This window comes from Corvus cornix, chromosome 5 (assembly GCF_000738735.6).
Source record: "Corvus cornix cornix isolate S_Up_H32 chromosome 5, ASM73873v5, whole genome shotgun sequence".
NCBI lineage: Eukaryota > Metazoa > Chordata > Aves > Passeriformes > Corvidae > Corvus > Corvus cornix.
In genome coordinates, this window is record NC_046335.1 from 23020020 (window position 1) to 23045693 (window position 25674).

Genomic DNA, 25674 nt, shown 5'->3' on the forward strand with positions numbered 1-25674 from the left:
GGCAGAGCCACTCATTTTGGGGTCACACCTGGATGCAGTGCTCAGCTGGAGACACACGGTGCAGCGTGGGCTGGCAGGGCTGCTGCTCTGGATAAAGCCAGTGGTGCTCCCCGAGAGAGCAGGGAACCCTGCAAGCCCTCTGCTGGCACCTGTAGCTTTCTGCATCCCAAGAGCCACCCAGTATAAAGCCTATAAAGGCAATGGATTAGTTTATTTCTGTAGTTTTGATACACAATTATTTCGATACCCTTAAGAATCTTTCCTGTTACATTTTCAGTGTAAAGATCTGGGTACATGAACAGTGGTGGACAACTCCATTCATAACAGTGCAGCAGGCAACCTCTGCAGCACTCAAAATTTTGCAAAAATTACCTTCCTCTACACAAAACACAATGGCTTAGTTGCACAGTCATAAATCTCATCTAGAGAAGACTGCAGACCTACCTCAGAACCACCGAAGTTGTGCAGGGGCTAACTTTGAGCACCAAATCTGTACTGTTCAAAGCTTTAGGCCTTTCAAATTACAGCTAATGGAAGGGAAATAATGTTTTGCTCCCCTTCAGCACATTTCATGTGTAGCTCTCACTCTCTGGGAATTTCATCAAGGATGCATCATCTGTGTCTATTTTACAGGGGCACAAAGAGTTATGGTGATTTGTGTGGCCCTGCCAGGGGCAGAATTTTTTTTCCAGTCTGACACCTTCCAGCCTGGGCTGCAAGGGCTTGCCCAAGAGCAGCTTGAAATTAGCACTTCTTTGCAAATCCAATCACCCTGTTCAAAGCCTGGCTTTAATAGAGTAATGGCTTTAATTTAACCCTGTCCAGTTCAGATGTGATGTTTGTGTGGATGAATCCGGTAAGTTTGAACTGCAAAGAGTAGGTGGGAGGGCACAGCTGAAGTGCTAATATTCACAGCTGCCTCCTTGCAGCAAGAAAAAGATGTAAAAGGAGTGCACAGGATGGAAGAGCACTTGAACGCAAGGTACCTCGAAGGTGCCAGTTTCTGGTTAGTGCACACCCCTCCAGACACAGGGTGCTTATGCTACCTCTGCATGGCCTTCTGCAAACAGATACCAACTTGCTCTGCCCTATTCTCTGATCAGGCCAGATGGGAACCTGCTCTAATCCAAAAACTGTGTAACTGTGGTTAGCCTGCTGTGCTGCTTGAGTATCTAAGCCCACCTCTCAACCGTTGCTTGTGAAAAGCTGTGGAGATATAGATGGCTGTGAGGAAAGCTGTGCATAAGCTCTGTTATTGGAGCAAACCCACGTCACTCCTCTGCTGTGCACCAGGCACACACATGAGACACGAAGATCTCTTTGTTCAGCTCAGAATAAAAGAAGTGAAAAAAGTGCCAGTTAGCCTCAAAACTCAGCCATAATCTAGATTTACATGCCCAGTCCAGATCAGGGTCACAGATTAACTCCAAATACCAAAGCTTGAAGTATACAAGCCCTTCTTAATCAGCATCCTCCAGCCTCCATCTCAATGAGTCATACGAGTTCATGGCAATGACACAAGAAAAAGATTTGAATCTTCTACTGTTTGCAGCTGACATTAATAATAAAAGAGTGCTGGAAATGTGCATAGCCTCACTGCTGAACTCAGGCATGTCCCTCTTCTTTCTCCCACTCACACTACAGCAAAAAAACGAACCTGGGAAAAGTTCTGAGTACCACAGCACCAAACCACCACTGTTGTGCAGGGAGAAAAGTTGACTGTGTCTTAGAGAAAAGGACAGAACTGGGACAAGAGTTGGAAGGAAGGTGTGTTGTCTCTGCGTGGATGTCTCTGAAGCAGTAGAACTCACAGGAGCTGGTGTGTGCAACCTGAACTGAAAGAAAAATTATAGTCTCATGTTCTAACCCTAACACACTGATTGTAACCCTGCCCTGGCAAGTGATGAATATATGCTCCCTAACATTTAGTTGGGTGGGGTTTTTCAGTAACCCAGAAAGCCTTTATGGATACATACAATGCTGCCTCACTGCTCAAATCTCCTCCAGATCACCAATCAGTAAGGTGGCAAAAACACAGCAGAACACAGACAAAGTGAGCACAGGGCTGTTCGTTAGGAGAAAGTCTCACCATTTCATGCCATGCTTTGGTTTTTCTCTTCTTGATAGCTTGTGGTTTATAAAAATACTTTGCCTCTTAGCAGTGATTCCTGATCTTCTTTGATCTCTGTGTGCTGAAGTATTAGCATCCAGGCAGCATTTCTGTATGACAAGTGCTGCTTTGTACACTATGATCATTGCAAGAAGCAGAAAGAGGGTCTCTTTTGTGGGCTGCTGCTTTGGTTCAGCATGCAGGAGGTTATCCTCTTGCCGATGCAGGCTGGCAGCTCTAATGGAAGTGAATTCTGAGATAGGATTTGCAAAACAAGTGCGTAAATGCTTTGGAGCCACAGCGAAACGGGCAACAGAGCTGCTTAGTCTGCCCTTTGCCAAAAGGAGTGCAGGTGCTGGCTGGGAGCGCTCAGCCTTCGCCCAGCAGAGGCCAGCACACACGCAGCGTTCGGCAGGCTGTGCTTGCAGAGCAGAGCTGTCTCCCTCCTGTCTGGCCTTCCCCGGCTGGAAAAGAGTCTCTCAGCCTCCTGTGAGCACTAGATTATGTACTGCTTTGAGAGAGGTTTTCAGTGAGGAACTATGTAGCGCAACAGAAAGGCGCTGCCATCCTACTGGGGCAGGGACAGGCTTCCACAGGCCCAGCCATCACCCGGTTTATCCAGTTGTGTGCCCAGAAGCATCCCCTTCCCTTGGAGCAGCCAGCACCATAGTGCTCCTGAAGGCTGGGCATGGCCAGATAACATACACTTGAGAAATGCCAGATGCCATGGAAATGAAAATCACAGGAATTGCATTGCTGGTAAGAGCAGACAATCGAAAGCAATTTGCGATTATTGCCTTGGCCACCGCCCTGCACCTTGCTCCTCGTTTAGGTTCATTTGCAGTTCATTTGTGGACAACGGTGAGGGCCACACCAGAGGACAGGCACTTGGCTACTTAGAAATCAAAAGCAGCATATGAGGAGTCTTGAGGAGAGGCCCAGAGCCCGGGAAAGAGAAGCAAAAGACAGCACCAGTATAGAAGTGAAGGAATTTTCTCACACAGCCTAAGCAAGCAGTTCGTGCAGCTCTGCAAATAGCCTCAGGAAAAGGTCTTTTTTCCAGCCTCTGTTTGAAAGGGTTGAAAGGATATGTTGTCCCTTGCTGCTTGGGTGATAAGGACATTCTCCCAGGAGAACCATTCTTTATAACATAGAGAGACTGCCTCCCAGACACCTCACAATTACCAGAAGGAAGCAGAGGTCAAAACCGGCTTAAATAATGCAGAGCATGTTCTGTGATCAGGTTTCTGCGGGCGAGACCAGGGCAAAGACAAGTCAGATTGGAAGATGTGTCTCCTAGGAGCAGCAAACGCCAGAATGGCTGGGTTTGGCCTGAACAGCTGAGTGCAACGCCAGTAGGAGGCCTTCTAGCTCACAGAGAGCCATGCAAAAGGAGGACACATTAACTGATTATGCCAAGAATATTGTTTAGGTTTTGGAGAGGATGTTGTTGCAAACCCGTCTCCCAGTCTCACCACTTGCTGCTTATTTTCGTTCTGAGTTGCAGTACTAAGTCTGAGACGTTACCAGTGAGTTCTGCAGTTCTGTGGGCATTACACAGAACCCCACCCAGTCTGAAGGATCTAGACTTTGACAGCTTTGCAGAAAAGATATTGGCTTCATATCTGTGTGGGCATAGCTGACATATACATCAGGGTAGGACCTTCTCCATCTGCAGCTAAAACCAAGCTTAGCATTTTATAGCCATGAGAAAATAGAAAGGTCACAGCAAGGAAGGAGATCTCTCACTATAGGCAACACTGCAAGCTTTGGTGGGACTCTGTTGCATCCTCCAGCGAAGAGCATGAGCCTGCAGTGCCCTCCACAGCAAATCCCTAGCAAGGTAGCAGTAGCTTTTTTCTCTGACTGTAAACCAGGAAGCTTGGGAACATCAGAATGCTAAGGACTAGCAGAAATGCTAAGGACTAGCAGAAGTGAAAGTGAAAAATCTGGGAGAAAATCCACCAGAAGCTCAAGGAGCAGAAGCAGAGCCTGTAAAGACAAGCTCATTCAGAGCTGGAGTCAGTTGTCTCTCTCAGGCTTTAAAGGACAAATTCCAGAGAAAAGCACCTTGGGAAGAGCCTGTGTAGCCTGACTGGCTCAAAGCATGTTTGAGTTCCTGTGCAAGGAATCAGCAGCTCTGTTTGTTGAACCAATGGTTAGAGTGAAGCCTATTGGTGTGAGATTTTGCAGAGAGGGGTGGTGTAAGACCCACTGAAATTGTTCCTGTAGATATATCCTGCATGTCATATATGCAGAAACCAAGCTCCCTGGCTGGAATAACCACTGTCCTTCCCTAAATGTGCTCATCCCTCATCCCAGAGCCACACAGACAGGGAGGGGCAGTGCAATCACCCATTACTTTTGTAATGGTATTACACTGCTTTTGTAGGGTGGTGACACCCAGGCCAATGTGCTGACACCAGGCATCTCTGACCAGGGTGCTTCCTGTGCTGGCACAGAAACGGGAGGCAGGAGGCTCACAAACCTCTGAACAGACCATGGCAGGAGAAATCACAGTGCTACCTGCACCTAGCCTGAGGACAGCTTGCTGAGGCATGGCAGTATTTGGTTATCATCTTGCTAGTGCAAACCAGAGAGAGAAAATGTGCACAGCATGGCACATTACAGACTTTACCCAACTGCTCATGAGGGCTATGATGATGGGCCAAAACCCATCTGGAAATAGGCTGCTTGTCCGTGCCTGAGAGAAGGATATCAACAAATCTGGTCTATTTCCCTCATTTAAAAGCCTACATCAGCAGCACTGCTTGTGGTACTCTATGCTGAAAAGATTGCAGCTGATGCTCCTTGAAGATGACAGCAGTACTGAGCCACTGCTAGCAACAGAACCCCTGGCAGGTGGGCTTCAGCCTTGTGTATAGAGTGGGGCTGGTAAGTGGGCTGCTGGCTGGTGTGTGGTAAGGTGCAGAGACTGCCTGTATGGACCAGCTTGTGTTTCCAATAAGTCAAACTCAAAAGTACTAATCTACTCCTCTCTGACCTTTCGGGTTTCATCTATTTCAATGCATGAGGCAGTGCAGCAGCCTTTTGCAGAGCTGTGACTGATGGGCAAGGGGAAAGAATGTAGACTGCAGCTACGTGCCTTAGCAGGGTAGCTTGGAGCAAGAGTCCTGCTAGGTCCTGCTTCTCCTGTGCACTCGAGGACAACATCACCAGCTCCCTCCATACCATGATGCTCCTTCCCAGCTGTGCTGCTGGCCAAGCTGAAGGCTCCATCAGCCCACCAAGACCTGCCTGTGAGCTGGCACAACATGGCAGTGCACCTCCACACATGCAAGGGGAGCAAGGGGAGCATGTGGAGGCATAGCCACCAGTAGCAGGGAGCCAAGAGGGTCAGCAGGGAAGAGACCTGTGATACTACATGGCATGTCACACTCATTAGCCAGGTCCAGTCCTGCAGCAAGGAGGGACCCTTCCTCCCCAGGGACCCCATCACCCCACAAACCATTCTTCCTCAGCCTGTCCAGCCTACGTGCATAGGCCCCCCCTTCTAAATGTGGGGCTCTGATTACTGGCTCTGGATTAGACTCCTGTGCATGCAGGGCTGTTTCCTGGGCTCCGAGTTCTCCCCTCTTGCTGCCTGTGTCTTCAGTGTATCATGCCAGGCCTTAGGAGTAACTCAAATCCTATACTGGAAACAAAGAGTTAAGCATTTTCAATCTTTATTTTACAAAAATAAACCAGTTTTGCCCTGACACTCTGTGGCCCCCAACCTTTCCCTCCACCCCTGCTCCCTTTCCTCTTCTGGAGCTCTGGCTGTTGCGTGCCACAGCCAGCTGCTCTTATGGAGGCTGCCGGCGCTGCACACTCCTGTGAGTCTCCCCAAACAAGGACCAGAAAAGGGGGTTGGTGCCCTTTTGTGACTGCCTCTTCTTCCCAGAATCCAAGCTGGAAACGGTCCAAAGATGCCTCATGGTGGCTCTGCCATTTCTGCACAGGGAGCAAGTCTTAGGCAAATCACTCAAGAGTACATATCAAGAAGGAATGTCTGTCTGTCCAATTCCTTCCCTTGGATGGAAAAGCAAGCCCCACGAAGTTACTTCTTGCCATCAGTGGAGCTGGCATGCTGCTGTCCTGCTGGCTGGCTCAGTGTTGGAAGCGTGGGGAGCTAATGTGGGGCTGGTGAAAAGAGTGTGTGGCATAAAGCACTTCTGGAGGCGGTGGAGGGGATGCCAGGATGGAGCAGAGCGGTTCATGGGAGCTCAGCATTGAGGTGAAGTGCTTCATTTCCTCTGTCAGCTGCTTGATCTCCCGGCGCAGGGCAGCATTCTGTCTCTCCAAGTCTTCACTCTCCTGAGGAGACAAAACCACAGGGGCTTCCTCAGCGTGGGACCCATAGGATGAGCTGGGGACACAAGGCTTGCGGTCCTGTGCCTCTCTGCCCCACAGAATTTCCAGAATGATATATTTCTGGTAAATTCATCACAGAGCCACGCCTGGGCAAACCCTCCTCCCCCAGCTGGCCAGGCCGGGTGTGGGTGCGATGCTGGCAGCCCCAGCCACGCTCCCCGGCCTCAGCTTACGAGAATTGACTGTGGCTTGTTCCCGCCCAGGCTTTCTCGCTCCCTCTCATGCACACATACATCTCCGGGCGCTTCCCGGGCAGCCCAGCCCCCGGGGGAGAGCACGTTGAATAACCGCCGTCTTTAACCAGAAAACCACCTGTCACAGGAAACCTGTCATTGCCCTGGAAAGAAGAGACTCACTGCTTCCTGCTAGCAGCCGGGGAAAGCAGCGGCACGATGAGGAGGAAGGGGAGACGCTTGAGTCAGAAGAAAAGAGAAACTGAGGCCTCAGAAGAACTGAATTAATACTGGTATTAATGAGAATAACAACAAAGGGGTTAATAATGATGTTCAGCCTTGTCTCAACACTACTGAAAGCATCAACGCCTTTGCTACCTCTGCTTCTGCTGAAGTGCAGCCAGCTCCAGGCTGAAACACTGCAGGCATCAACTGACCATGGAGCCAGCAGCCTGGGCAGGACCAGAGGACTGGAAACTCAGCTGAGAGAGCTAAAGCAGGATGCAGCACTTGGAGGCTCTGGAAAGCTGCACCACCACATTGGCAAAGCAAACCTTCTGCTCGCCCCTCTGCTGCTACGCTGATTCCTGATGGTGCCCACTCCATGCACAGGTCGAAATGCACCCAGCAATTGCAGCAGAAGCTCACACAGCAAACAGCATCGCTCAGGTGTGACCAAACAGTTTGGAAATCATGACTGTTGTTGAACTCAGGAATTGATGGGAATCACCCAGAGGCCAGGAGTCCCAGTTTTCCCATGACTCATTCTCCTCAAAACACAAGCTAGAAAACCCTGGGGCAGATGGAGCTGGTGGCTCCTTTCATACCACCATAGCTCAAACTGAGCCATGCTTTTCTGGGAAGAACCACATCGGAGAAACAAAGTCCCTGATGCAGAATCCACCAAAGACAAAGAGCACTCAGGGAATGAACCTAGGAGCAGCACGGGGTCACTGTCCACTGGAAATGAAAAAAATTCGCAGAGATTTACCATCCATCTTCTACTTGCCTCCCTGCATTTTTTCATCTACCTGTCAGGATCCAAAATGGGCTTAGCCCACTGCCCCATCCCAATGGGAAGGCAAGGACTGTGTGTTATCAATGCTAGCTTGAGCAGTAGTAATCTCATAAGCAAGTGGTTTGTTATCTGCTCTAAGAAAAGCAGCCCAATTCTGGTTGGTGCACAGCTAGGCAGGATTTTCCAGGCGGAAGCTCAGAGCCCATTCCTACCCCTAGGATTACTGTGGAGAGAGCAGTGACCCCAAGGAAATGGTGGTTTTTCACCTCTCTCAGACATAGTTGCCCAGAGCCTTTGCTGCTGGCAGATGTAATGCAATCAGCCTAGAGCCATGTCAGCTCTAAAAGGCTCATCAGCTACTGAGAAAAGAGTGAAATCTGTCTTGAACCCAGCTCCAACTATGGGCTAAGGGCACTATGTAAGGAGGAAGGTTCAGAACTGGATTCTCAGGAATTGTTTCCAGTAATGGGAATATGGGGGAATATGAAGACTGCTAAATCAAAGGACTTTTTTTGAACATGAGCTCAACTAGCACTTTTCAAAGGATAGCCAAGCCCAGCACAGGGATAAAGATGGTTTCTGGCCACTGCAGGCTGCGTGTTCTTCATCTTTCCCACCAGTGGCCCAAAATACATTAGACTGCACTTATCAATGTGCAAAATGCAAAGTATCCCAGACCTTATGCTCTGACACTGACTACATACTCCTGCCCAAACACACACAGCCAGAAGTGACCATTCCTCCCGAAAGGCAAGACATCTAATTGTTCACACTGGGAAGAGCTGTGGGGGTGCCCACAGTGCCACAGAAAAGTACCCTTGTATGCTGTTGCACCTCTGCATAAGTGGTGGCATGAATCCCAAACCTGGGGAGAGCCAGCCCAGGTGAGACTGTGCTTTCAAAGAGCTCAGTCAGAAGAGGTTGGGAAAGGAAATCGGTGATGAAAGACTGAGAGATAAAGATGGATTCAAAACTAGCTGCAAAACTAAACGCTTCCGTGGCCGTTGTCCTGGGCTGTGTGCTCTCGCTGCAGGCGCTGACTCCTTCATCCTGCCCTGGCCTCACTTCTCCTGTCCTGCCTCCACTGAGCATCTCTGCTCCAAGTCCCAGGGGAAAAGCACATTGTCTCCTCTGAGTCCTCAGCACCAGGGATGAGAAAGGGTGGGAGTGCTCACCAAGTGCAGTGTGTCTGCTTTCTGGGTCTGCCTCAGGCGGCTCTTCTGGGCAGCAATTCGATTCTTCTCCCTCCTTTGGACTTTCCTCATGTCATCAGAAGAGTCCTAGGGAAACAAGGCATGGAAATGACTGGGTAATTCTCTCCCTCACCCTTCTTCTGTTATTTGCTGTGAAAGGGACACAGCAGATAACATCACTGAAGCACAGGACATGGGCTACACACCCTCCACACCAGTATAAAGCCATAGTCCAGGGGACGTGTGATACTTTTAGTACCCCTGTTGCCAGGAGGGGCACATCTGACATCCTTGGGGATCCCAGAACAGCTGGGAAATGACCACTCTCCCTTCACCAACACAGAGCCTGGGATACATTTTGATGGACCAGAGTAAGGACCTCCCTCTGGAAGAAAGACAATTTGATTTCTTGTACAGAAAACATTTTCCTTTCCTGTCTCTCTGCAGGGTAATGGCTCTGCAGACATTCCAGCTCCTTGGCTATACCGTTTTTCCAGATATTCAGCCTGTGTTTTCCTCTTTTCACCCCTGAAGGCCCCTCCCTTCTCCATCACTCTCCTGCCTCAGGCTTTATTTGTTGCGGACCCTCACAACACAATATGGCCCCTGCTTTCTTAACTAGACAGACTCAGAGCTTTTGTTTTTAACACAGATCTTATTTGCTCCACCTCTCTGATCTCTGTCCTTGCTCTTTTCTGGAGTCCCTTGGTAGCAATGCCTGCAGTGCTGACTGCAACACTCCCAAGCCCCTTAAGCAGGGGAGAACAGAGGTCTCCAGGCTTCAGGTCATGAGCTTCATGCACCAGTCATTCTCTGCTGAGATCTGGTCCTGCTGCTGCCTTCTGACAGTTGAAACTGTCACACAGACTTTCATCTTCTATTTTCATATTGCACTGCCCCTCTTGTGGACTCTTTAGAATTCACACCACCACTTCTCCACAAGACTACAAAACTCAGCCACAAAAGTTATCTTCCCAGCCCATCTATCTGTCCACATCCTCCCCCCCCCTCCCCCCAACCCAAGATATTTTTCTTCTTTGAACTTAACCGTTTTATCCTTGCCTTCAATACCCTGAAAATGTCTCAGATATAGCAGCTCCCACATCCTGCATCTAGTCCGGTCCCTATCCTTTGGAAAACCTTGTGCTTTATCCCTGTCTTTACCAGGATGCATTCCCATCCTTGTTTGGAAGCCAAAAATCATCTGCCCTGATGATCCCCAAGATTTCTGAGCAAAGTCTCAGGCGCTTGCTCTTGTTGCCAGCCCTAGACAAATGGCAAATGACAGATAACATAAAGTTTAGCCAGAAAAGGCAGTGAGAATACCTCAGACTTGTGTCTGTATCTGCCAGCAAAAATCCTACCATTAAGGTATGCCATGCAAAATCCCTCTGTGAAGCATTGCTAACACGAAAAACCTCTGAGGCTGAACAGTAAAGAAAGCAGATCCAAAGCAGCAGGGCTTTTCTGGGTCCCGAGTGCTGTCCACAGAAGCAGGAAGCAGGCAGGCTGCCCCTGAGACACCCTGGTCCATGGCCAGGAGGTGCCTGCTCAGGCTCCTCACTAGAGCACCGACTCACGCCGAAGCTTCCTGCCTGCCTGGCATGTATCACAGGACCCACCATGCCTGGGGGTCCTGGGCCCCCAGCTGCCCCTGGCATAGCCCCAGGTAACCAGGTCATCTCTCTCTGCCCATACCCAGCTCTGTGGCTGGAGCTTCTGCCAGGGCCCTTGGCTGAGCCCTGCATCTCTCTCCCCACAGCCATTCTTAGAAAGCTCTGCCATATTGCCCTGTGAAAACACCGACAGTGGGTGCCATCCTACTTCCTGCCCACTCGTGGCCCCCTGAAATACTCTCCAGCTGGGGAGAGCTGGGGAACAACCCCTGCTTTACCTGCTTGCTGGGAGGGGGAGACTGGCTGAAGCTGCTGGAATCACTGCTGTCAGAGCTGTGGGGCATGGCTGCTGTTTCTGGCTCCCAGGGTCTCTTCGGCTTACGTTGTGCTCTTGGTGTGCCTGCCTTCTGTCTTGCTTCTCTGCCTCTCCTCTGTCCTCCTCTGTCACCTCTGATATGGCCCTTGGTTCCCTGCTCTCACTCGTCTCGGAAGCACTCTGTCCTTCTGCGCAGCACTCCGACACTTTCGCTGCCTCTCCTCTCAGAGCCTCTGCACCTTCCCTTTAGGTCTCAGCCTCCTTGTGGTTTCTCAGAACCTTGGGGATGTAAGCTGAAAGTCACGTGGCCGGAAACTTTAAGGCAAAGAAGAAAAGTTACAGAAGAAGAAAAAAGTTTTTAAAAACCAATTTTAAAAAAAAAGAAGAAGAAGAAAAGCACATCTGGGAAAAATGAGCTTCAAAATAGCCTGAAAAACCCCCGAAAAACACCTTCAGGCAGTTGAAAAACAACGCGATGGGTTTTCTCTGAGACAAACAGCAGAGATGGAAAGGAAGAAAAGCCCCAGCTCTGGCTGTGAAACTTGGACCTTCAAAGGAGGGCAGTGCAGAGGAGGTGCCACTGGGAGCCCCAGAAATTCCAGGGACACTGTGTCCCATGCCAGCCCTGTGCAGGCAGGAGGTCAGTCCAGCCCCAGGCAACCTCAGTCACCCCAACACAGCTGAGGAAATTCCCAGGCAGACACACATCTCCCCACAACCCTCCCACCCCCTCCTGCCGCCCCCACACCATTGACGTGGGTCCCCGGGGAGGGGACGGGTACCCTCAGCAGGTGCCACATAAACACTGTTAGTGCAGGTGGTTCACATGGGCATGACGAAGCACCAGTGCCATTTAAGAAGAAAGGCTCAGGGTCATAGGATGTTTGGACTGGGTTGGGTGGGACTAGTATTTTCTATAAAGCAAAGCTATTTAGCACTCTAAAACATTCATTAGTATGTCACCACTGACCCATAAAGGAATATCAGCCCTGGCAGACAAAGTGCTGTAAACATAAGAATCTATGGATCAGACCATGCAGACAGCAGCAAGGAGGAGCTGCTTTGGATCCCCTTCTTTGTTCCCGGTCTGTGCTCTCTGGGACTACTTCTATCCTTAGTACAAGCCTCAGAAGACTAAAGATGTGCAATCAGCCCCTAGGACAGCAATACCTCAGGGGTACCCTCGGAGTACCCCATGCTAGTGGCTCTGGAGGTGACAATGCAGGAGTAGGAGGTGCCAAAGCAGGGACCATTTGCTTTCTGATCTGCTCATGTCACCAGATCCAGCAGGATGAGCCACGGTCACGTGCCAACAGGCTCTCCATCCACAGACAGGACCACACGACTTTGGAGCTGCTAAGTTCTTGCATGTGCAATAAGGAGCAGATCTAGAAACAGGCATGAACCCACTCACAGTAACACACTCCTGTGGAAAACAGCAATTCCCAGTTCCCAACTTACTGAGTTTTGTTGCCTGTGGGTGTTTTGTTTGCGTTTCTCCTGCCTCAAGCAGGAACAGCTAGCAAGTCTCAGCAGCAGGGCATAGGCCAGGGCACTTGAGATGCAGTGGTCATTAGGGCAAGAGTATTGGCAGATTTGGGGTTGCAGCTGTATTGCAGCACAGAAAGCACACTTGCAGAGAAGTATGTGCAGACTTGCATGGGCACTGCTGGCATTTCTTCCCATCCTTGCCACTCATGGAGCCAACACAGGAACAAACATGGCCAAAACCAAGAACTGCATAGGGCTGGCTGCAGGCTGGGTGGTTCAGGGACATCTCTTGGCTTAGCTCCAGTAGCAAAACTACTCCATTTTGGCCTGTTTGCCCCTTTAGAAACATCCTGTGGCACTGGTGTTCTACCCTTAAGCCCTTTTATCTGAACATTTCACAGCACTGAGTGTATTTTTCCTCCTGGTGGCTATATGGAAATGCTAGGGTCCACCACACATTTTAACATGTCTGCAAGGGTTTGCTCGGCATGATCCACCCTGAGGGACCCAATTTCCTGGAATGCAGCCCCCCTGTAGCACGCAGGGCTCTTCTGGTGCAGCTGGCTCTGGAAATGGAGTAGCCGAAGGCATTGGTGAGGTGAGAGATGTTGAGTTCAGGTCTCCCAAGGCACCGGCCAGCAGCACAACCCTTGAAGGACCCATTAGCTCACTGCATCACTACACTTCCTCTGAATTCTGCAACCCTGTGCAGCACTTCCTTTCCAGGAAGCACACTGCAGGATTCCCACTCTCCCAAGGAAACCACACTCCTCTGCTGGTGAGCAGGTCTCAGAGACTGCCTGGCCTGTCCTGCTCTGCAGGCTGCTGGATGGAGGGAGCTCCTTCCTCAGAGAAAAATATCCTTATTCCATTATTGGGCAAATTAGGTGAATTCCTTCCTTTTGTATCTAGCAAGGCCAGCGTCTTGGAGACAGTTGGGAAGGTGGTGGGGCTGTTGGCAGAAGGTGGTGAGGGAAGCTGAATGTCCTGGCAGGAGCTGGACAGTTAGTGCAAAACTGTCCAGAATGTGGCTGTGGCAAAGGCTGTTCTTAGATCCACAGGAGGGAGGTTTTGAGCGCACCTTGGTTTGCCCAGAGCTGGGCTTTTCTTAACAGCTGATGAACACACCTCAGGAGAGAGCAACAGCACAGGAGAGGGTTTGGACAACTGGCCTTTCTGAGCAGGGCTAAGAGAGCATCCTTTTTCCTGCCTTGTCCAAACACTCTCTTTGCCCTTGAACTGGCCATGCTGTTAATGAATTCCTGCCACTTATGAGCAAATAAGTGTCTGTAAGTGAGACAAGTGTCTCTTGGTGGGAAGATGGGCAGAGCTTTCACAATGCTTCTCTGGGCTGGGCTGGACCCATGTTGTCTCCTCACAGGCAGTGAGATCCCCCTGCCATTTCTCTGGTCAGAGACATGACCCCCCAACCCAGAGCAGCAGAAACCACCAGTATGGCTCCACCAGCATCTGCTTACAGCTCTGTGGGAACTGCCCTGGGCACCTGCTGCAGGCACAACATGGGGAGCTGATTTCCTGCTGCCCCTGCCCAGGCTCCCCACCACTATGAGGGGGAGCTTCAGGAGCCAGTCTCCTAATCTCTGTGCTTGACTTAGGTGACTAAATTTATACTGTGAATAACATCCCCTGACTTCCTCTCTGGGATCATTTCATTTTCTTTGATCTTAATCACAGGAGCTGTGATATCATCGTCAGTGGCACTGGAAAAACTCACCAGTGCTAGGCTACTGCCATACCAGCAGCTTGATGGAGAAAGGATATTTCCAGAGGTTTTTAGGGGAAGAACAGGGCCAACCAGTCCTGTATTTGTCCCTTGTGAATTACAGCAGGCAATGCTGAAGGGAATCCGGTTCTCCCAGGACACAGTGGCTGCAGGGACTCTGGAGCCTGGGCTTAGTGTGATCTCAGCCGTGGAGAAATGGTTTGAAAGCAGCAAGATGCAGTTCAGCAAGAACAAATGCAAATGTAAAGCAAAGCGAGATGTAGGTAGAAGATCTGGGGAGTAACCAATGGGGCAGCAGAATAGCGGGGAAAAATCCGGGGGTTGCAGAGCATCAAAAACTGAAGCTTTGCCAGCAGCAAAGGGGTCAAGTATTGACCTGGGGTTCTGGGGCAAGGCAGAGGAGGCGACTGCCTTGTGCTGCCTGTGCAGGGTCAGGACCTGTTCAGAGTCCCAGGCCAAGAAGTGAAGTAGTCTGGAAGAAAAACAATACAAAGGATAAACACACAGAAATATTGTACTAAGAGAAAGGAGTGAAGAAATTTGGCCCATTTAGCCTAGAAAAGAGAAGTTTTGGGGGTGGGAAGTGGGTGGTGAGCAAGGAACAGTCTTTCATATGTTGTAATGGAAAGGGTGGTCAGCTGCTGTCTGTGCAGCCAAAGCAGGGTAAGAAGCAACAGGCTCCAACTGTGGCAGGAAAGGTGGAGGTCTGATGTTCGAAGCAAGATGAAGTTAGAAGACCTTGGGATGGGCAATTCAGGAAAGTTATTCAAGCCCCTTTATATGAAGTGACTGGGGAGAAACCTCTCTCGAAAAAAGTCCAGGTTGAATCCTGCCTCTGTGGGATGGATTATGTTATGAGTTATGTTTCCAGGGTTTCAATAAGGAAAAATAAATTAAAAAAAAAAAACCTACTGGGATGGGTTCCTCAGAACCAAGAGAGCACATAGGGTATTTTTCAGCCAGGACCTTTGCTTCAAAACCTCTTTCCCCATGTCCCACCTGTGCAACCATCTTCCTCAGCACAGGTGGGTCCTGGAGTTTCCTTGTAAACCTGCTGCTCCAGAGCTCTTTCCTGCAGCAGGCTTATGCCAGCAACATTCAAAACTGCATCTCACCCCATTCATCCCACTCATCTTGTTTGCACAGCCATTCAGTGCATAGTGCTATTTAAAAATCCAGCCTAGACCAGTTACCAGATTCAGCCTCCTGTAAACCACCGAGGTTGTTTCTGCTTCACATGTAGCATTTTATGCAAATAATTTCTTACAATATTCGGACAATTGCAACAACGTGCTTATAATTCCCCACATAAGTTTGAAGACTTTTGCATAGAAATCAGTGCTGAGTTGAGATGTTAAGCAAATGGCTGTGTTGAACGAAGTCCCTGCTCTCTACCAGACACTTTTGCCATGTCCCGCTCTGCCAGCACATGTTGTCCTGTCTGTGAGGTGTGCAGCTTCCCCAGTCTCTGTCACCAGGGCTATTTCATCTTGACTGAGCTCAGTGTGAGAGTGAGGTTGTGCCAGGAGAGCTGAAGCATAGTCCCACCAAATTCATCCCACTTGGTGCAGAACAAACACCAATGCTTTCAGTCCTTACTCGGTGCAACCAGCCAATGTCCAGGAAACAGGTATGTTACACCCCAAATGTCTGATAAATGACAAGGGCTGTAGTCAAGCACTCAAAACTATGGAAATCCCGTAATTGAATCCCTACAGCACACTGCATTTACACCCTCATGCTGTGTAACATGCTGTGCTCTGTAGCTGCGTGGTCCACTAGGGTTTATTCCCTGGGATGGCTGTGTTACCTTCATCTTGTCCTGCAGCCAGCCTGCTCCAACATCCTGCTTTTCCATTTCTTCACAGACTCTTTCTAATGTTCATCACTTCAGCACTGAATGAGTGTTTCAGGGTTATTTATGAAGCTGTTTTCTCAGCCACCTTTTCAGGTCCGAAGTGGGGGATGAGGGGATGGAGTTATACCTATTTAACAGGGGCAAAATAAGAGACAAAAAGAAATTTAGGTCATAAGTACTCATTCATTTGGATACACATTTTGAACCAACTAGAATCTAAATTTTTCAGTGATTTTGGCACTATATAGCACTTAATTTAGCCAAACCCCAGATCCTGATGTCTGTGACTGCATCTGCAAACCTTTAGCACTTCTGTAAAGCAGCTCTGGGAAATGAGGAAGATGCAGCTGCTCCTTTGAAAGCTCTTGCTTATGTGGCTCACCGACTCACAGAGTAACTTCGAGGCAGGGGTAGACACAGACCCAGCTCTCCAGGGAGGCATCAGCGGTCTACCCAGGAGAACGTCCTTTCTTTCTGCAGTCTCTTGCTTCACCAACTTGATAGGAGCTTCCCAGCCCTGCTAAGAAAGGAGACAGCCTAGCTGTCCAACTTATTGCTCCCTCCAGCCAAGGTCCAGCCTGGGTGCTGAAGAGGTGGCAATCCAGGGCAAACTGCAGGAAATTATCATATGCACAAGACAGCTAAGCTAGGCTGCCCAGGCAAACCCATTTCTGGCAATTTCTAGGTCTTTGGTACTTGGCTTTGCCACTTTCCTGTGGGTTTTTTTTGAATGTCATTAGTAATGCATTTTTTGTGTCCATATTTTAAAAGAAGAAAACTGTAGAAAGAAAACGCCACTTGTGCTAGCTTTCCAGATACGGACACCGAGCTCCAGGTAGATGGGGTCCATCTGACTCCACTGGAGAAGAAGAGCAAGCCTGGCTAGAGCTCCCAGCTGAAGGGTTGACAGCAGGTTGGCAGGGTCAGATGTCCTGCACATACAGGAGTTTCAGTCTCAAGACACGGATTATGAGAGTTCACAGATTATGAGAGTATTTTGAAGGGATTAACCACATTCTCCTTCCCCTGTCCTGTACAGATGAACTGGTTGTGTCTTTAGTTGATCAACCTCTAATCTGTTCCTGGCAAGGACTTAGCACCTCATGAGCAAGTACTCAGATGTACACTCACAAGAGTCTCCAGGTCAGCAGATCCCAAACCCTGGTAGAGTACATCCATTCAAGGCCAAACTTTCTCTCACTGCTATCTTCACAGGCTTTGTCTACCTCCTGGGATCGGTCAAAAATGGACCAGATCACCCAGCCACGCTTGGGACACTGAAAAGGTTCAGCTATCAGACGCCCCCCAGTCAAGCAGGGTGTCTTTGCTTCCGCTGCCTGGGCTGAGCCCACCAGTTGAACTATCCAAGCGCATGGACAGGGTGTGCGGAGGGTGCAGATGTTGTCTGACGGTTTGACTCATCTCGGAGGTAGTCTCGTTCGGTGATGACGGGGAAGGCCCAAAGAGGAAGGGCAGTGACCCGTTTAACCAGAAGGGCTGATCCACCCGGGGTAGACTTACTGGTGATGGCAAGGGGCCATGGCCCCAGCTTCCTTCGTGCTTTCCAGTGTGTGCATTTCCAGGCCACACAAGAGCAGGAGAGGCACATGTGCCTGTTCAGCCTGACCATGGTGGCAGCAGGACTCAGCCTTGGGCCTCTGCTACTGCTGCAGTGAATCCAACTGCAACGACCAAGCAGCAAAAGTTGTGCTCCCAGGGGATGAACAATGCCTGATGGAGGATCTGATGTTCACTGGGCATTGGTTGAAACCATGATCCATGGCATGGGGGTGGATGGTGAATGCATCACTTGTCTCTTAAATTAATACATGACTCTTGAGTGTATTACGTTGCTGCTTCATGACTCCATTCTGAGGAAAATGTTCTTCAATACCACCCATCACCACAAAACACGTTCAAGACTCCCAAGGATTGAGTACAGCTTATTTAGGGCATGTTCTTGCAGATAGACTCTGAGACACCCACCTCAGCAGGAGATGGCTGTGAACAACACTCATGCTAGTACTGTACTTCCACCCCAATGGGATCTGCTTCACTTTTGGATTACGGGGCTGTGTGCACTGGTTTTCCCTTCTCTCCACCCAACTTCGTGGGAACAAGAGCTTCCCAAACCTTCAGCTCGTGCAGCATGGTTGGAGGAGGTGTTCAGCACAAGCAGCTGCGCTGACAGGCTCACATGCAGTGAGCTTGTGCCCAGGTGTGTGTGGTGCTTGTATAAGCAGTGCCAGAGCCCAGCACGTCGGAGGCAGCGTGGGGGAGGACGGGCAGCATGGGGCAGAGTGGCTGTGAAGGAGAGGACTGGGGAGCTGTGCAGAAGGTACACGCAGTGCCTGTGCAAGTAGCACTGAATGGCAGAGCCATACTGGCAGAGTTATCAAAGCACACAAATGGGTATAAGCCCCATCAGCCTGGACAGTGCACCCTGGCACACACAGCTCTCGCCTGCTGCCAGCTCTCTGGGAGACAACGCAGAGTCCCAGAGCAGGCTGCTGGGGGAGGCAGCAGCAGGGCTGAGCCCGTGACCCACACCTGGTCCATCCCCCAGCCAGGGCTCTTCAATGCCTTTTTGAGAAAAACACAAGGAAGGAGGCCCATGGTCCAACGTCCAAACACCAAGGGAGGCCTTGCTTAGTGCTGGCTATTTCAGAGGGCTTGTGAAGTCCCACAGGTTTCCCCAGGGGCTGGGAGCAGCAGATGGAGGGAGGGAAAGGGAGCAGTTTCAGATGATCATCAATCCTGTACTTTCCACCCTTGCATTTTGGTACCCTGGCAAGAGAGAGGCGATCTGTAATCAGCCTCCTGGGACATGGCTGCTTTTCCTACAGCTTTGTCCATGGCTGCCAACACCAGTGCCCGGACACAGGTGACCTGCAGCCTCCCATGGCACCTCATCCCTGATGGTGCTTTGGAGGTGGGATGAGGGAGAAGTGCTACACCCTAAGACATGCCAGTAGTGATGGTGCAAGGCCCTGACTTGAAGACTTGGTCCTCCTGGTGTCACTAATAGTGCCAAAATTGGTTTCAAAGAAGGGACGGTAAAAAAGAAACTCCTTGCCACCATTCTTTACCCAAACCCCAAAGTAGATGTCCAAGAATCATCCCATCTTTCATCTTATTTAAGCCAAACTTTTTAACTTCAGTTTTGGGTATCCCTGTTTTTCATATCAATATCTGATTCTTTGTGAGCCCTCTGAAGCTGTTGGCCAGCAGGGCATCTTGTCCACCTGCACAAACCAGTTTTCTGGCTCTGTGAGAAGTGTGTCAGTTTACCAGTGTGAAATGAGTTGTCTTTCCATTTCTTTGAACATCTTGTGAGGGGGTGAGCAGAGGAACAGACTTATCTCTAAGCCAGGGATTGCTCTGCACATCTCTATCATGTGGCATTTCACTGGTTTCCACTCTAAACTGGTGGGACTTTTAGTCCCTACATAGGGAAATTTTCCTGCAGTCCTAATTTAGGTCAGCACCCATCTTTGGATGTCTCCTGATTTCACAGCAGGGAAGACAGAAGCAAACACAGCAGCCCAGGGAAGCTTCCTCCCATCTACTATGGCATTACAGTTAAAAAGTATAGATGTGCTCTTCTTCATCCCATTCCTCATGTAGCCTTTCCCCACTGCTGCACAGTGAGAGGGACCCACCAACTAGCTCTATCTTGAATTTGGAGCACAGCCTTGAACCCTTTGGCACTCTCATCTAAACTTCCCAGGTGCCAGCTGGCACTTAGGGACACTCCAGAGCATGGCTGGGAGAAATGCTGAGGTGCTGCTACCCCAGCATGCGAACTCAGCTGCCGAGCAGCGCAGGACCCTGCAGCCACAGCAGACGGTTGCTATCAGGTGAGGAGATGTGCTGCTCCAAAGCCCTGCCTGAATGAGGCTCCATGTCACACAGGGTGCACTGGCAGCTTGCTTTGCTCCTAAACTTGTGCACGTAATCCAGCGACCTGCAGGTATTTAACAGACAGCGGAACAGTGCCTGCATCCACTTTACAGACATAGAGAACGCCTTGCACCTGCAGCTGAGGTAGTTAGTTTGGACCAGTGAGTTTAGCTTTGCCAGCCTGTTACACTGGCTGCATGGGGTGCCATCATGCTGCCCAGCCATAGAGCAGTGCCAGCATGCACCAGCACATGACTACCTTAGCCACTCATCCATTATCTGCTGGCTGGAGCTAGAGAGTGAATCAGGTCACTGCCTCCAGGGAAAGTCTGCACAGAAGAAAAGGGATGCCTCACTTGGCAAACACCTGCATAATGAAGCAGTGCCTCTGCCTGGCACCCACAGAGTTTGCCTCTGTCACAGAAGTCAGTAGCCCACGTACTGAGAGGCACCTGCCGATACCCACATGTTAGCTCTAGTGCAAACCCCCTCTTGCTGCTTGTCTAGTCACCAAGTGTTCAGCATCACCCTGAGATGAGCTGTCAGTAGCCATTTTATCCTCAACCAGAAACTACATGTTAGCCTGCTAGTGGCTCCACTGGATTTGGGAGCCTGCAGACCTACAGCACAGCCTTGCTGCCCAGGTCTTTCTGACAACCTCATGACATTTCAGCACAAGCAGGTGTCCAGCAAATCCAACCAGCCCAGATGATGCTGCTGGAATTGGGGCCATGGCAAAGCAGAGGCAGGAACTGCAGTGTCAGGAGTCAGGACTTCCCCTGACGGTGTCACAGATGACAACTCAGCAAGTTCATTCTGCAGAAACTAGATAACATCAGCACAAGGTGGTGGTTACTGGCAAACGATCCTGTTCCTGAAGCCTCATCTGAGACGTGACAGGCTGCAGTGAAACCTCATTGTCAAACAGACCCAAACTCTGCTTTTGCTGAAACCCATGTGGGCTTCTGGAAGTAGCTTCATGATGGTATCTCCTAGGAGCCAGGGCTGGAAAAGTGCATCACCTTGCTAACACAGGGCCTTTTTGTCTAGCAGAGTCCCTTGAACTAGACAGCGATGCAGAGCTGTCAGTCTTACCCACAGTGATCCACCTCCTGCCTTCACCACCAAATTAGCCCATCACTTTAGCTAATTGGGAATAACTTCTTGCTCACCCTGACAGATAAAGGCTCAGGGTCGTTAAGCTCTCTCACCCCACAATCACACACTGCATCTTCAGCCCAAACTCAGCCCCAGGTGATGCATGGGCTGCAAAGCCTGGTTCTGGCCTTTGTGAGCTGCTTGGTGTCTCCCTGCCAGCCTCAGCTCCATCTCCTTCACCACCTTCTCCCCACGTGTGTGGTGAGGAGCTGAAATGTGCCTGTGCTGGGCAGGAGACCCAGCCCTGTGCGGGCAGAGCCACTGAGGCTGTCACAGGCACTGAGGCTTGGGGAAGCATCACAGGCACTGGCTGTGCCTGGAATTACAGCTCAGTTGCAGTGGAGGAGTCTGCCCAAGCTGACAGGTGCTCCCAGGCTTCTGCTCCTGGGGATTCAGATGCAGAGAAAAGGCAAACTCCAGATATGATGTCATGGGTGCCAGCCCTTCCTGGTGGCCCTGACCAGCAAGACCTCCTAGCTGTAGGGAAGGATCTTTTCCTCATATGGAAAGTGTTGGTGGCAGAGGTGCTGACAGCAAGCTCCCTGCCCATGGGGCTGACTACACCTCTGACAGCAGCTGTCCTGCCTGCCTCCATCACCCCCCCTGGGAAATTATCCTGGTCACCCCACCAGCCACATGGTATGGGGAGACTCATGCCCCTAACCAGGGACAAGTGACCTACCCTGCTCTGCCCACAGAGCAGTTTCCCAAGCCCAGCAGGAGCAGGATGCCTCCATGCGAGCATGGGATGCACATGGATCCATTCCCTCGGCTTGTGCCCACCTCCCACCCTCCTGCCCCCATGCTTCACTTGCCAGCAACCAGTGATCACAAATAAGCAAAAAGTGTGCAAAGCCACTGGGAGCCAGGTGATGCTTCCAGGCTCAGAGAAGCAGCAGCTGGTTTTTCTCATTTCTCTGTGAGCATCCTGGCAGCATAGTTTTCCCTGGCTCCAGTCCTGTGCCCAGCCATGGGCCATGATGGTGCCAGTACTGCTCAGCAGAGTCTGGCACCCATGGTAATCAAAGCAGTTTCCGTGACTCTTGGTAAATATCAAGGCTGGGGATTTTTGGGGCTTGTTTTCCAGCAAGTTGAGTAGAAGAACCAATAAGGACAAAGACAAATGAACCTGTTGCCCTTGGCTCAAAATGAAACAAGAGAGACAGGTCACTAGCAAAGGTTAGTTAATACCACTTACCGCAGAGTTATGGAGTCGCCCTCAGCCCCTGACAAGAAGGGCAGAGGAGGCAATTTTCCATAGACAAAGTGAGAACAATATTGTGAAAGCTGCAAAATAATGACCTCCAAGCATCCTCTGCCCATGACCAGCTGCAAGCCAGGGGAGGGAGGGGCTGGATGCCCCCATCCCAAGGACTGCACACATACCTTGCTCACAAGGGGATGGGGGCAGTGGGTCGGGAGAGGATGAGGAGGAAAGGAAGAGGGCCACAATGAAGCTTTGGGAGAATGATGGCCTGCTCAACCTCTTCAGGATGAGCTGATTGCAGGAGAGAGGGGTGAGGAGCTGGCAAAACGCTTCTGGAGAAACCAAGTTCTTGCTGTCCATGGGCCCTGATACTTTTCAGGGGTCCAGCAAGAAGAAGAGGGTCAGGAATGCAGTGTGGAGCACTCACACCAAACTACTGTAGCTGGACTCCCAACCCACTACCCCCGCACTGCCTCAGTGCCTGGTGATTTGAGACACTTCAGGAGTGAAGACGAAAGGGTGGCTTTGCAGAGGGAACTGGGGTAGTCTGTGAAGGACACCAGAGAGCTGTTGCAAGCATCAGAACAATGGAAAAGTAACACGGCTCACCTGCCTGGCATTCAGGAAAAATATGGGATCACATTACTCTGGAGAGAGCTCTGGCCTCACCTAGTGAGTGTGAGAAGGAGCACGAGAGTTATGACCTGAATGTGGATCTCACAAAACAGAAGATGGGCATGTCCTGGAGGAGGTTGCTGGCACCCTGGAAATTCCTGCTGGTGGTCCTGGTTGTTGAGCCACCTCAGGTATCTCAGAAGCAGAGAGGCCTGCAGGTGAAATGGCTGGGAAGCACCAGTGTTGCCAAGTGGGCTCACATGTTTAACAAGAACTATCTGACACCATAGGATGGCACCATGAACCATAGAATGACAGAAAGGTTTGAATTGAATGAGCTCGTTAAAGGTCATCTAGTTTCAAGCACCTGGGACTCCTTCCACTAGACCAGGTTGCTCAGAGCCCTGTCCAACCCGGCCATGAAGACTTCCAGGGATGGGGCATTCATCACTTCCCTGGACAACCTGTTCTAGTGCCTCACCCTCCTCATTTTAAAAAGTTCTTATATACAATCCAAATCCTCTTTCAGTTTAAAACTCTTGCTCCTTGTCCTATCACCACAATCCCTGGTAAAATGTCCCTCTCCAGCTTACTCATAGACCTTTAGGTACTGGAAAGGTGCTCTGAGGTGCCCCCAGAGCCTCCTCTTCTCCCGACTGAACAGCCCCAGCTCTCCCTGCCTTTCCTCATAGGAGAGGTGCTCCACACCCCTCCCCGCTCGGACCCGCTCCGAGAGCTGCCCGCCGGGCCGGGGGCGGTCAGTGCTCGGTCAGTGCTCCCAAGCCGGCGCTCCGGGCCGTGACCGAGCGGGAGCGGTGCCGGCCCCGTCCGGCCGCACAGCCCGGCCCGGCCCCGCCGCTCCCGCGGCGCCTCCTGCCGGCGGCCCCGGCCCCGCCGCCGCCTCCCGCCCCGCCGAGCGCACGGCGGCCCTGCCCGCGCCCGGGGAGCGGCGGGGCCGGGGCGGCGGCGGCTGCGGGCGGTGTGAGGAGCGAGGCCGCGAGAGCGGCCGGCACGGGGGGCAGAGCGAGAGGAACCGGCCTCCGCAGCCCGGTGCCCGCGCACTGCCGCATCCCGCCCGCCGACGGGCTCCTGCGCCCGGCTCCAGACACCTCGTGTGCGGGTTTGGGTGAGCACGGGAGAACCTCAGGCTGGAGCAGCCAGTGAGCCGGACTAGAGCTGTGTGCCAGCAGCGACTGCCGTCCTCAGGGCTCCTGCGCCCAGGGCCTGCAAACGCGGCTCTACAACCAGCTACAGCCATCCACGGGAGGGATCCATGTGTGCATCTGTGTGCGCCCACCAGGATGAGGGATGCAGCCCAACATCTGGCTGGACTGGAGACATGGGGCTGGCAGCTGCCCCACAACTGCTAGGCTATCGGCTCCGGCACTACCGGCACCGAGCCCTGTCCCGGAAGTACGAGTTCCCTTCAGCTCTGGTCCAGCAGTGGTCTACAGTGCACCTAACCCAGGATGGAGTGGTGTGGGATGGCCAGGAGGTGGCTTCCTGGCCTTTGAGACCTGTTGATTGACTTTTCCAAGCAAATCCACATTACCGGTCCGTGCATGAAGTGGACCCAAGTGCGAGGACACTGCCACAGGTACAACCACTGGTTTTTAGGTTTAGGAGCATGTTCCAGCATGCGGTAACACAGGCTGTGCCTGGCATCTGCCCTCTGCTCCTGCCCATGCCCAGGAGATGTCACTGTAATTTACAAGTCTGTCCAGTGGAGCACTTGTTTCATTGCAAATTTTTAATTCTGAGAAGGTGGGGGCTGGGCTTTAAGAGGACAGATGGTACCAGAGTCAAGAACATCAAAGAGCCTGTCTCCTACAGAAACCAGGAGGGCTTTGCAGTATAGCTCGCTGCACAGAGATTGAACGTTTTCCATTCAACACTCAGAGGCTGTGGCTTAAAGGGGAAGAGGCCCAAATCCTCTGCTTTAACTTCATTGTGTCACAGCCCAACCAAGTCACCTGAAAAAAAATGCCCTAAAGTTTGAGTGTCAAATGCCTTGGTACTGACTGGAATACAGCAGATAGAATCAGGGAATGGTTGGGGTTAGGAAGGACATTGAAGATAGTCTCATTCCAGCCCCTGGGCACTGCTAGGATTCAGCTCCTGCCCAAGCCTTGGCTGGAATAGCTGAGCATTAAACTGATGTAGATACATCACTCTTCTGCTGCTGCCTTTGCTAGCTGCTTCTAGCACATTTGGTTTCAAAGGGCACCTTTTATTTGTCTTCCAAGCCAACTGTTTTCCTAACAGAAATGTTTACTGCAATGTGGCTATTCACCAGAGAAAGGCCATCGCCTGCATCCACAGCACTGCCAGTGCTGCTGGAAGGTGTGTAGCAGGTGAGCGAGAGGCCTCCTGAATGGAGATGAGCACACAGGCTCTCCAGGTGAGAAAAAAGCACAAGATGTCTGTAGACAAGATGCCTGGATCCTCTGGTATCCACAGGGAGCTCCCACTGACCACCAAAGAGGAAATTTATTACCATGTACACTTTGCAGAGGGAAAGAAAGAGATGAGATGAGATAAGGAGGCCCAGCACGTGCTCTGCATCCTCTCAGCAGTTGGATGAAAGGCAGAGGTATCACATTTTTCAAAGAATGAAGACTGGCTCCTGACAGCAGCTGAGGAATAGGTCAGATCTGAGCCACGAACTCCACAGCCTGGGCAGAAGGAAGCACAAAGGCACACAAAAGGATCACCAGCACAAGGACATCATGATAGCTCCCCTGTCTTTTTCTCATAGCTGAAATGAGCTCAAACTGCTGTATTTGGGACTGAAACAAGAAGGACCAGTTAAGGATGAGATGGTCTCCCTCTGCCTTTCCAACTGGCAAGCCATGCCTGCCTATCCTCTTTTGTGCAGCATTGAGCTACTTCTTGCTT

The 25674-nt window shown here is 51.0% G+C and overlaps 1 protein-coding gene across 2 annotated transcripts in view; it reads right to left on the bottom strand.

Moving 5' to 3' along the window:
- Positions 1–632: 632 nt before the first annotated feature.
- The window catches only part of BATF (basic leucine zipper ATF-like transcription factor), a 31812-nt gene continuing 6770 nt past the window's right edge, over positions 633–25674 (bottom strand). The window contains exons 1-5 of one of the 2 annotated variants that reach the window (XM_019283957.3): positions 16195–23192; positions 15846–16020; positions 10763–11115; positions 8851–8955; positions 633–6427 (exon numbers count right to left, since the gene is read on the bottom strand). In XM_019283957.3, coding sequence (XP_019139502.1) covers positions 6221–6427; positions 8851–8955; positions 10763–10828 — 378 coding nt within the window. In that variant the 5' untranslated portion in view covers positions 10829–11115; positions 15846–16020; positions 16195–23192 and the 3' untranslated portion in view covers positions 633–6220. Of the gene's footprint in view, positions 6428–8850; positions 8956–10762; positions 11116–15845; positions 16021–16194; positions 23193–25674 lie in introns of those variants that run through there. The other variant, XM_010393052.4, reaches the window with a different exon arrangement.